This window comes from Anser anser (genome assembly GCF_964211835.1).
Source record: "Anser anser genome assembly, chromosome: 16".
Lineage (NCBI taxonomy): Eukaryota > Metazoa > Chordata > Aves > Anseriformes > Anatidae > Anser > Anser anser.
The window spans coordinates 2387726-2400153 of record NC_139737.1 but is presented as its reverse complement, the minus strand read 5'-3'; the positions used below and the strand labels follow the sequence as shown (position 1 = coordinate 2400153).

Sequence of the window (12428 nt, the reverse complement as noted above, 5' to 3'; positions counted from 1 at the left end):
TGTCTTTCAGCGTTATCAGGACGTTTTCTTTGTGTTAAAAAATATCACGTCGTGGTCAGAATATTTATACCTGTGTCGGCTGTGCAATTACAAGGTAATGCAAAATTTTCTGCGTCCCAAAGCCAAATACAGGTCAAAAGAATGCTAATTTTGAATTAAGCTATGTAATAGTCTAGACCAATTGCATGGCCTTGACCATCTTTCAGTGAATTTAACAGCTAAGTCAGGTACTGTTAGTTCATAGTCTCAGGGTTAAACACTTAAACATCGTGTAGATTAAAATGGTACTAACCTCTCATTAATGTTTAAAGGGAGACTTTCCTTTTTCTGAATGTTAGAGTTCACTGGTATTTTCTTAGAAACGTGACAGGGAGGATGTCTTTTATGCAGCGTTCCAGTGAGTGCCAGAAAAAGTAAAAAGAAGCTTTGAAAAGGAAGGCTTTAAACAGTATTTAAAGAAACTAATCCAGACCTTTTTGGGACAGGAGCGGTGGTGTTGCCTCAGGTCTGGATGCGCCGAGGACGGACACGGGTGGTAATGCACTGCAGGGATGAGCGTACAAGTCCCTTGTTCTTCCCTCCCACTTTTTAGTGCTTTGCCAAGAAATAATCTCCTCTTTTTACGCAAGGGCAGCCTTGCTGGCGACCACGCTGCCTGCACAGAAATGGGGCTGCCCGTAGCGGCAGCGCAGCGGAGCCTGACAGCCCGCCGGACTATAAATAGTAGGGGACGGGGAGAGGAGAGAGCTGCCAGACCTGGGTAATCGGGGCGAGGTTCAGCCACCTTACAGCCAGCCTCCGAGGGACTTAAAGCCACAGCTCGGGCCGGATCCTGCCGGAGAGCAGGGCTGCACCCAACGCCCGCCATCCCTGCGGGCACCACCATTGTCACACCTGAGTGGAAGTGCATCCCCGCAAGGTTGGACCAAAAAATAAAAAAAAATAGTGCTCATCCGTCCTTTGATGTTCGGCTATTTGAAATAAAAGAGACCTGAGCAGGCAAAACCTGCGGTGGCTGGAAGTTTAGCGCCTTGCCTCCATCCATCCACCTTCAGATCCTGTCCCAGCTGAAATAATTCCCTAAATCCTATTTAGGATTGGATCTACCCTCCAGAAAATCCATCTCCAAATGATTTGGGATCATCTGAGATAACTGAGACCCCCCAAAAGGCCGTTCTCTCTGGGCACTGCTATGGGGTCTGGCAGGTGCCGTACCCCTTTTATAATTGCCTCCAGCCCCCCAAGCCCCGGGTTAGGATCTGACGCACTGAGCTCTGCAAAAAAAAAAAAAAAAAAAAATCCCATTTGCCCAGACATAAAATTTGAGATTTTTTTTTTTTCCCAAAGAGGCCCCGCACGGTGTGAGAACGAATAATCCGCAGTGCCGGTAATTGGTATGGATCTGGGCTGCCTGCCTGGGTTTGCCTTGGCGCTGGGGGTGTTCCTTTCTAGCGGAGCTCCTGCGATTTGGGAGGCAGGGGCTGGGGCAGTGCCACCAGCAGCCACCAGGGCTGCCCACCCAGGCAAAGCACCCCCCAGGAGCCCAGCTGGTCACAGGAGCAGCAGAGGGGGCCCTGCTTTCCTCCTGCTTCCCCTGCAGAGCACTAGGGATATCCGGAGAGAACTGCGGGGCCTCGTGCTGTGCTCGTGCGATGGCCATTGGAAAAGGTGCTCAGAGCGTGCAGGGGCAGCGGTTGTCCTCCAAAGGGCAGCTTTCTGGACAGGGTGAATGCCCTCAGGTTTCCTTCCTCCTGTGGTGGGGGTTTCAGCTCCTTCCACATCAGTTTTCGGGGCTTTGCGCCCAGGTGTTTCAGCGTTTACAGCTCACTGTGTGCTGGAGGTGGCCGGGCTCAGAGCACCGAGGCACTGGCCATCCTCTCACCTACACCCCACGCATCCCCTGGCAGTCCTGAGTGCCCCCACAACAGCACACATAAACAACAAAATTCCCATTTATCAAACCCCCTGCTGCAATGGGACGGGGTTCTGCACAGCATCTCCCAGTGGTTTCTGGAGCACGTTTACACGGGGCTGGCTTTGGGGTCACCCTTTCTGAGCCCCCCCGTGACAGCCCATATCACACCCCATGGCACACACTGTGGCCGGCTCCGTACCTTTGTGTAGGAGCACTCCAGGCACCAAACAGGAGAAAAATTCATGAAACCTTTCATGCAAGCAGGTTTCTCAGCTCATGCTCATGCTGCAGACCCGGAGAGGGGCAAAACAAAAAAAGACAGAAATATGGGGCAGAAAGACAAGGGAAGGAGGAGGCGGGAAGAGTATTTTGAGGTCCTGCAGTCAGCACATGCTGCTGATAGCTTTAAATTGGAGCCAGCAGTTTAAAAATAAGCTTTGGACGTGATAACAAGATGCCCAAGCCCTCTCACCACCCGGCCAGCTGGGGACGGTGTCTGGTGACACCCCTGCAGGGACAGCAGCGTGCTGTGCACAAACCCCTTCTGCACCAAGCAGCTGAGTTATGGGATCAAGACAGGGAAATCCCCCCCCCCGTAGCACCCCCCTCCTTCCCCCCCAGCCAGTCTTTGTGTGCATTCGTGCCCAAAATTCAGCTCTGCCACGGAGAGCCTCGGGGGCCCTGGGTGCCAAGGTTTGGAGCTATTTAAATCATGGCCAGGAAGCACGGGGTTGTGGGGTGAACCCCTCCCTCTGGGGGCAACCCATCGGCCTGAATAACTTCCCATCCTTTATGAAGAATAACTTACGGAAATAACCGTCATGGGAATAACTTCCCATCCAGAGGAACAGAGGACGTTGTTAAGGCTGAGCGTCGAGCCGGGAAGGAAGCAGAGCAATGTGCCCCGGGGTGTGAAAATTCAGCCAGGCTGAGAGACGGATGGTGGTCCTGGAGGGAAAACCATCCGAAAATCAACCCAGGAGGGTCTGTCCCCTGCCAGCCCTGCCAGCCCCCATGTCCCACCTCACCTAGCTCAGCAGCACCCACGGGTTACAGGTCCACGTCCCCCCGGATGAATGCAGCAGCTCCTCATCTAAACTCGGATTTCTCCCGAAGATTTTCACTCCTTCAGTGCTCTTCACCTTCCCCGCTGTCATTTTAGCATCGCTATTCTGCTTCTTCCTGCTCTCTGAGGCGCTGCTGACAGAAAAGAGAATAAAACAGCCCGATCTTCTCCGCTGGCAGCCCGGGAAGAAGACGGGCTGGACACATCCATTCTCTGAAATCTTTTTAAACTCAGGGGAAGGAGAAGAGCAGCACCTCAAAGGCATCTCTTCGGGGATGCCCCGACACTTCTGATGCCCAGGTGCAGCATCTGATCCCGTAAATGTCCCCAGGTGCTGACGAGGGGCCAGACCGTGGTGCAGCACCCTGCTTTGTGCTGATTTAGGTCGAGTCCCAGTGCGATGAGGAGCCTCTGCCCTGCGTTTTTTTACGGGTTTTACAGCAAGAGTCTGGGGCCGCACCGAGCCGCAGCAGATTGATGTATTTGTTTTGGCAGCCGGGCACGTCTCCGAGTTAGGAAAAGCCTGCGTTAATCCTGGGGACAGCTTTTCTTATTAAACCACAGCCGCCGAGCGAAAACAGCCCCGGCTGCCCGCATCTGCTGAGCACCTGAGGTGAAGGGCCGCTAACGGGGGCGGCTGGCTAACTGCGTAGGCGTTGGGTGCATCCAGAGGGAGAATTAAGGATCAGAAAACTTAATGAGCAAATTCAGTGCTGAGCCACCCCCCTCGAAGCCCAATGAAGCATATTTAGCAATGTTTTTTTTTTTTTTCCCCCGTATGTTTTGTTTTCACTGAATGGCAGTGAATTTTTCCCTCGGTCCCACATGGGAGACGCTGCTCTGAGAGTTTTCTGTAGAGGCGTGGGTCCCGCTCAGCACCACTACCGGTTTCTGCGAGAGGATTTTCCCATTTGCCCAGCTTTTGCTGACCAAACACCAGACTGGAGCAATTTCTTTCTCACATCTCCCCCCCCCTCGTCCGCTTCCAACACGGGTGGGCACAGGGAGGTGAGGGACAGGGTCCTGGGGACATCGCGGGTGGTTTTTATCCCTAGGTGGCAGCAGCTGCCCAAATCCTGCACTTGGAGCAAGGCAGCCAGGAAAAATGCAGGGCAGGATGAGAGAGGTGGGCACAGCCGTGCCCTTGCCTGTAGCCGGAGTGGAAATGGGGCAAAAATCCTCGGTGGGCAGGATCAGGCCCTGGAGCCCTACAGGTGGCTCTGGTCGCTGCCTGCTGCTGGGTGGGATGGTGGGGACGGGGCTGCTGGACGTGTCACCACCGGGTGAATTCCCAAATCCACCGGGGTGTCCCAGCCCCCAGCTCTGGCAGGGGCATCAAGCCTCGTTGTCCTCTTGTTGGAGTGCCCCAAGGTCCCCATCTGCGAGCGTGGATGGATCCCAGCAGCTCCTTCGGCTCCGAACGCTTTTGGATGCCTCCGAAAGCCTTCGCTGCCTTCCAGATGTTTCTGCCGAGCGCACAGGGTGACAAGAAAGGCTGCTCCCCAAAGGCACACGCAACCTGCAGACAACAAAAAACATTTGCCAGTTATAACATGGAGCTGGAGACCCAAGAACCAGATTAAAAACGAAAAGAAAAAAATGGGTGGGGGCAAACAAAACATGCTCCAAAGCAAACTGCAAGGAGAGTCGCAGTCAGAGACTTTGGTTTTGGCTTCGATTTTAGTGGAAAAATCAAAGAAAAAAAATCTGTCCAAACCTTGTCATCTACTTGCTTTTAAAATGATTGATTCTCGATCAATACAAATGAAATTTACCCTCCTCTCAGCGCACCCAGCACGGGCTTGGTTCTGGGAAACCCGACTGGATCCTCGTCCCCTGCTCCATCACTCCCAGCCCCGGCTGCTCCAGGCGCCTGCCGTGACCCCGCTGCTCTTTTAGGAGCAAATCCTCTAAAAAGCAGCCCTGGCCGTGCGTGGAAGCGGTGTCAGGACACAAAGGGAATAGGAAGTGTTTGTGCATCTCTGCTCTACCATTAATTAAAGCAATTAGCCATCCTGCCCTCACCATGGAGAATATAGTCCATTACAGAATATATTCTGTATATTTTTATATTATATTTTTATATTATGTATATTTTAAACAGATTTTTATTGCTCTATACATTGTTAGAGGGGCATAGGATAAAGAGACGCATCTGTCAGGAAGGATTTGAGGAGGAACCTGAGAAATGCCAGGCTTCACTAAAATAAAAGTGACTTCTTGGCTCCGAAGCACCCAAATCTTTCATTTCCTAGGCCGGATAAATCTCCCAAGCCCGTTCCCCAGGGCCCTCTGTGCTTTGCAGCCAGTGGGGCTGGAGCAAAACACCCAGCAGGGCCAGCCCGGGGGTCCCAGGGACCCTGAAACCAAACCTCTGCCAGAGCATGAGGCAGAAAAACAAAATCCTAAGGCTGGGCACGAAACCTCCCACGGGGCTGTGAGAGCCGCCTGCTCGCATTTGTGTATTCAAAGTCCGGCCTTTGGCAAACTCATTGCCCAGAAAGCACCAAGTCAGCACAACGGAGCAACCTGCCTGGTGCTGCCTGCTTGTCCCCGTGCTTAACAAATAAATCCGGATTTACCGCCAAAACGACGGGCTGGTTGGGGTGAAACCCCACCGCGGGCAGAGTTCGTGCAGGAACCACTCGGGGCTGGGCAACGGGCTTCTTCTGTCTTCAAACCCCGAAAAAATGATGAAAAAAAAGAAGATGATTAAATGATTAAAAGACGACCCGGAGCTGCCCCTGCGGACGTCGTGCAGGATTTTTGCAGCCTTTCGGTGCTGCTTTGGCTTTGCCGTGGTCCCGACCACGTTCCCATCCCGCAGATTTGCTGTAACGTTTTGTTTTCCCCGTGTATTTTATGCGTTTAGTCATTTTCAGTGCGTTTTTTGATTTTCTTCTGCATTTTTTTGATTTTTTTCTGCATTTTTTAAATTTTTTTCTGCATTTTTTGAATTTTTTTCTTCATTTTTTGAATTTTTTTTCGGCGTTTTTTGACTACCCAAAGGTCTCACGGCCTGCGATTTTTTAAACCTTTATGTTTTTAAACCTCCTCCCCCCAAAACCCGGCGATCGCTGGAACATCGTCGGGAAACCACCGGGTCCCAACGCGGCCGCCCCCCGGAGCGCCCAGCCCGGCCCGGCCAGGGGGCGGGGCCAGCTCAAGGGGGCGGGGCCAGCTCAAGGGGGCGGGGCCAGCTCAAGGGGGCGGGGCCAGCTCAAGGGGGCGTGGCCAGCTCAAGGGGGCGTGGCGTTCCACCCGCCAGCCCCGCCCCTTCGAGGCCAGTGGGCGTGTCCTCTCTTTCCCCGCAGCCTCATTGGCGGCGAGGCGCGGGGGGCGTGGCCCGAGGGGATATAAGGGCGGGCCGGGGGGGCGGGGCCGGCAGCGCCGCGGCTGAGGCCGTGCGGAGCGGACGCGGTCGCTGCGCTCCTCGGGCGGCGCCGCCGCCGCCGAGCGGCCCCGCAGGGTCCTAGCGCCTGCCCGCCGGGCCCCGCAGGGTCCTAGCGCCTGCCCGCCGGGCCCCGCAGGGTCCTAGCGCCTGCCCGCCCAGGTGCGCCGCGGCCGCGGGGGTGCTCGGCGTTGCAGGCGGTCCGGGAGGGGGCGGTGGGCATTGGGTGGTGCTAACGGGGGGGCGAGGGGGGGGGTTCGGGGGTCTGCAGGTGCGGGGGAGGCACCTGGCCTCAAGGGTGGCTCGTTGGAGTACGGGGGGGGGGGTTGGTGAGGAAATGGGGCAGCCCGTGGGGATTTGGGGAATTTCGGGGGGGGGTGCTGGGGAGGGGCTGGTTTGGGGCCGGGGCTGAGCGCCCCGAGCGCGGCAGCTGCGGGTCCCCTCGGGGTGACACGCTGGGTCAGCCCTGCCAGCCCCGTGCCTCAGTTTCCCCCCAGGGACCACCCCTGCGTGCCGGGGGGGGGGCCCAGCCCGCGCCCCCCGCAAAGCGCGCCTGGGCTTTCAGCTCTGAGGTTTGCAACTCCCAAACGCCGACACCGGGAAAGAAACTTTGTGCAGAGAGGCAGAACATCCAGCGGGGGCCGGGGGGGGGGGGGGGACGCACAGGGGCTGTGCACGCAGGTGTTTGTGGGGATTTTGGCTTCGCACACACCTGCAGGTTCGGGCACACGCGGGGCTGTGCGCAGTAGCCCCCATAACCCGTGTAGGGTCACCGTGCTCTCAGATCCCCGGAGCAGTCACCAAATTGCCCAATTTAACCCCCTGCAGCTTTTTGGGTGCTGTCCCAGGTCCGTCCCAGGCAGGGCGGGGGCTGGAGCAGGTCCCCCTGCGGTGATGGCCGCCCCTTTTCCTGCAGGTTTCAGGTCCGTGCAGCACCCAAGACCAAGCACCATGGCATCGATCCCATCCAGCGGCTCGCTCATGGCCACGCACAACTACCGCAGAAGTAAGAGCATAGGGGGAGGGTGCCGGGGTCTTGGTAGGAGCCCCCGCCGAGAGCTCCTTGGCAAGAAAGGAGATGCTCAGTAGCTCGTTCTAGCTGGAGACCCCTTTCCTTGCTGCTAACCTTGTGGGGAGGGGGCTGGCTTCGAATGCCTCGTGCACCATTGCTGTGAAAATGAGCTGCAAAACCAGCCTGGGCAATGGCAGCTCCTGGTGCCTCCCCTGGGGGGGGTGACTTTCTGGTTTGAGGGACTGCCTAAACCAGAGGGGATTAAAATATTTCCCTGGAGCTGAAACTAGTAACAGGTTTATAGCAGTCGGGCTAAAACTGCATGGATTATGGGCAGAAATCTGCACCCTCTTGGCCCTGAGACATCCGTAAAGGCTTCCAAGTGTTGCACACAATGCAAAGCCATTCAGAAATGTCCTTGGGGGTGGAAGTGGTTTCCTACACGGGTTTTACATGCTCTTCTGCTACCTGATGTTGGCCAGCCTGTAATCTCTGCAGTATTTCCTTCCTACTGGTTTTTACTGGCTTGGCACTAAAACTGGGCGAGCGCTGAAGTGAGACAGAGCCAGCGGCGAGCCCGAGCTGTGGCACCAGGGCTCCGTGTCTCATGGTGCCAAGGGCCAGCGCTGACTGCTGGCTCTGGCTTTTTTTCTGCAGGGCGCCTGAGCTCCACGTCCAGCAACAGCTCCTGCAGCAGCTCAGACTACGGGGAGGTCATCCCGCACCACCCGGGTACGTGCATGGTCGCAGCTGGTTCCGTGGGCCGTGGCGAGCTGCATCCCCTAAAGGTCTCAGCAAAGAACATCCCACGCTTGGAAATCTGTTTGGGATGTTTGGGGGAAGCGTGGAGCTGTGCAAATCTCCTGGGAGGCAAAACCCAGACTCTGGGATGAGAGCGGGGCGGTGGCAGCGCTGCCTGGGGTGCGCTGACCTGTGCCGTCCCCCCAGGGCTGCCCAAATCTGACCCCGGCCAGTGGTGGGCCAGCTTCTTCTTCGGGAAGACAAATCCCCCAGCCATGACAACCGTGTCGGAGTCCCCAGAGAGGTGAGCGCATTCCTCCAGCGTGGCACTGGGATGAGATGACCGGGGACAGAGCCACCCGGGGCAGCTGGGGACATCCCTGCCACATCCTGACCCTTTGGGTGACACCCCTTGGGTCTCCCTGCCCAGCACAGCCGCTCCTGGGCTGTGGAAATAAACACAGGCTGACAACAAAAAGCCCTGGCATCAGCCTGCCCCTTTTTAAATATTTTTTTTTGCTTTGTCCTGCAGCTTGGGAGCGCTGCAGGTGCCGGCAGGGCAGCTGGCGTGTGCGCTGGTGCCGGGAGCAGGACGGAGGCGACACACCAGCGAGCCCAGCCTCGGGCCCTCGTCCTGAGCGTGCCGGCGGGCACAGCCCCTCGAGGAGTCGGGCTGCTCAGAGATGAAAGCAGTACAGGGGAACAAAATAAAGCGGCAGACCCCCAGCAAGCTTCTACACCAGCTTTTTTTTACTCTATTTCTTAACGCAGCTACACCTTTCTGCGCAGACTTGGTGACACAATTCTGTACTTTGTACTTGTTCAATGGTAACTAATAAACTCGAGCAGCCTTTTAAAAAAAACCCTGCGGGTTGTTTTTCGCCGGGGATGGGAGTCCTGCCAGGCTGGGGCTGAGCCGGGGATGGCGATGGGGCTGGAGGAGGCAGCGCAGCCTCCAACCACGGCGTTTCCACTAGGGTAACGCGGGGAGGGATTTTTGCAGGGGGTGAGCAGCTCTGAGCCAGCCGTGGCCGTGCCAGCGTTGACTCACTGCATGTGTGCCCTGCGCGTGAGCAGGATCCGGCTCCGTGCAGCCTCCCCCCAGCCTTTCTTTCCTCTCTGCTGCCTGCTGTGCGTGGGCTGGGAGCAAGCAGAGGTCCCTGGGTGTGAGAGGGACGAGGTGCCAGCTCCTGCTGGACTCCAGCAAACCTCAGGGCAGGTTTCCAGATGTGGAGCTCCCTGCCCTGCTCCCAGCACGAGGTCTGTGCGAGGCCACGGTGACTTTGCACCCCAGCATCCCAGTGGGGGCAAAGGGCAAAGCCGTGTGCTCCATCCGCTGCCGTCAGAGCAGTTTTGCAGCCCGGGGAGAGGCGGCTGCCCTGCTCTCCCTGCTCTGTGTCGGTGCTGCAGGGGCTCCCGGAGGCGCTGCCAGCCCGCAGCAAACGTGTGGGACGCACAGGGACACGTGGCTGCCCACCATGGGATGCACAACAGCCTCCAAACATCACAAAGCACAGGAAAGCAGAGGGGGTGGAGGGTAAAGGGGGGGGTCTTTTTTGAGCACAGCAAGTCGAGGGGTGCTGCCTGGCTGCTGGGGTGGCAAGGGGGGCAAACACCACCCTGGGGGGGGCAAGCCCAGCATCTGCTGCTGCTCTCCCCTGGGATGGGGAGCAGCAGGTTGTATCTGCTATTAATTCCCTGGAGGAGCCCCACAGTTTGGAAAAATAAGGTTTTTTTTTGTTTTTTTTTTATGGCCTGCAGATTGAAGTGTGGACACAGACTGATCAAGTCAATATTGCTGTGTTTGCTTGTTGGTCTCGTGACGCCAAGGTCCGGACCGAGTGGCCCCCCCCCAAGGGAGGCCGTGGCAAAGCAAAGGCACCAATCCTGACACCCCTGGGCTCTGGCTGGCCCCTCTGCCCGGCTTCACCCAGCTCTAGGCAATGCCACCGGCTGGGTCAAGGCTCTCCCATCCTCATTTAGGGTGCTGCAAGACATCCCCTTGACCCTCACTGTGTGGCCGCCTTGTCTCCATTTTGAGTTTTCCCCCAGAGGGGACCGAATCTCCGCTTTGGCCCACATTCGCTGCATTTTACTAGCAAGTGCTTTAGGGCAGGGCTTCTCGCTTCGCTTGGCAGCAGCCCCAGCACAGCGAGGCCACGAGCCCCGTCCCGGCGTAACCCTACAGGGAAACTTCGCCTGAGCAAACCGGAGCCCGGCCAGCACGTCCGAGCCCTCCCCAAATCACCCAGGGGCCCCTCTCGAGGCTGAGCTCTCTCCCGCTGCGAGGCCGCTCGGGTTGGGAGCAGCGACTGCAGCACCAGCCTCACGCTGCGTGTGGGGCCAGGTATCGGGGAGCCCGAAGTTTTTGCAGTTTCCTCTTTAGAAAATAAATTTCAGCTTGGGTTGAATGAGGCAGCATCGCTCGCAGGGTGCCAGGAGGAAGGGATGGAGGGCACTGCGAGCAGGCATAGGCATCCTGACTGTATGTGCATGCAGAGCCCCCCTGCACTATGCTCCCCATAGTTTGGAGGGGTATTTAAAGACAACCAAAGTCAATCCCATGCCTGTTAGTGTTTAATAATAATAATTATTATTAATAATAGTGCCCTCAATAATATGCATTAACTTTTGGTCAGCCCTGAAATGGTCAGGCAGTTGGACTAGGTGGTTTTTGAAATTCCCTTCCAACTGAACTCCCTATTCTATTCTCTTCTCACTGCTAATAATAAAGCCAAACCTCTCGGAAGGGCTTGGAGCAGCACCTTGTCTGCACACAGCTTTTCGGTTTTGCACCTAGAGATGCTGAGAGTGGCCCAAGGAGAGGCCGAGTGTTTTTGCCAGGACCAGGCAGGGTCGTGCCACGGGGCACAGGTACCAGCACCAGCAAGATCACGAATTGGGAATGCCAGCTCGGGCCCCCCACGCTTCCTCTGATGCTTTGTGCACCAGCACAGGACAGCAGGAAAGTCACCGGGTGCCACGAGAGAGAAAAGCAGAGGGGTTGCTCTGCTGCACACCACGAGCACCCCACCAGGGACGGACGTCCCCTCTTCTGCTCTGCCTCGTGCTGCTTTACAGGACGCAGCGTTTTGGCTGTTGATTAACTCGCATATTTGGGCAAAAATAGCTCGTGCTTTCTGCTCGCCCTTGGTCCTTGCAGCCACCCTCGTGCCACCCCTCTGTTGTTAGAGCTCTTGCAGCAGCCCGGCATGAGAAATACTTGCTTTCATTTCCTGCTTTGGGATTTTTTTTATTTTTTTTCCTCTCCAGAAGCTTGCTTTCCCCTCACCCTCCACAAAAGCCAATGTGGGACATTAAAAATAGGAACAAATGACACAGCTGAAATGCATTGCGTTAGCCTGGCACTGTTTTCAAATGCCACTCGGCCAGCTCCAATCCACAACCAGGGCACGTGCCAGGCTGAAACCAGAGCAGGCGGATGCCTGTGACAGCACCGCTCGCATTGCCCACCCCGGGGAGCTTCGGAAAGCTCTGGGCACCGGCAGCTCCGGCCAGATTTTGGGAACAACCTGGTGCCCCCCACCACATCTCCAGTCCTGGTGGGAGCTGAGCACCCTTGCCCAGGCTGAGACCCTGGGAGAAGGTGAGAAAATCAGGGCTCCCCCTCCAACCACATCTTCCTTTCCAAAGCAAGCACGGACTCAGAGAGATGCCAGCACCCAGCAGCAATGCTGGAGGACAAACCCAAGGAGCAGCTCGCCTGTTAGTGCGGCTGCAGAGGAGGAAGGAGAAGCTGCTGTGGGCACCACCAAGCTTGGTCACGTCCCTGTGTCCCCTCTCCACACCGGCCGCTGTTGCATTGCTGCGGGCTGGGTGCATGCAGGAGAGATCCCGCAGCCCCACGCACACCCGCTGCCTCCCATTTATTTCATTTTTAGCACCACCTCGTGGCAGCGAGACCTGCACGTTTGCTTCTCCTGCTGCAAGGGCCCTGCCCTGCACATCCCAGCCTCTTCCCAGCACGCAGCAAACCCCTACCTGCCAGCCACAGCTTCGCTCTTCGGTTTCTCATCAGACTGGGACAGCGCAGAGGTGTTCGATAAGGCTGCAAAACGCTTTGCAAGATGAAAGTTGCCTCTTGAAACCGTTCCCAAACACCGTGGCAAATCCAACAGGATTGATCCAGGTGGGATCAGTCAAACCCAGAGCTGCGGCTTTCCCAGGACACAGACTGGGCTCGGGAGCAGAGCAGCTCCCAGGGGCTTGGGAACTTGCTGGGGCTTCAAAGGAAACGTGTCCAGACCCCAGCACAGCACACCTAGACCCCATTCCCACCTCC

The 12428-nt window shown here is 56.7% G+C and overlaps 1 protein-coding gene across 2 annotated transcripts; it reads left to right on the top strand.

The window, feature by feature from the left end:
- The first annotated feature begins 6358 nt into the window (after window positions 1–6358).
- PPDPF (pancreatic progenitor cell differentiation and proliferation factor) lies at window positions 6359–8988 on the top strand. Of its 2 annotated transcripts, none has more exons than XM_083801147.1 (5): window positions 6359–6534; window positions 7289–7378; window positions 8042–8116; window positions 8333–8429; window positions 8658–8988. In XM_083801147.1, the coding sequence occupies exons 2-5, from the start codon at window positions 7324–7326 to the stop codon at window positions 8761–8763; spliced, it is 333 nt and encodes a 110-aa protein (XP_083657273.1). In that variant the 5' UTR covers window positions 6359–6534; window positions 7289–7323; the 3' UTR covers window positions 8764–8988. The 2 variants fall into 2 exon arrangements, with proteins under 2 accessions (XP_083657273.1, XP_083657274.1); XM_083801148.1 differs by having other exon boundaries at window positions 6367–6469; window positions 7286–7378.
- Window positions 8989–12428: the final 3440 nt, after the last annotated feature.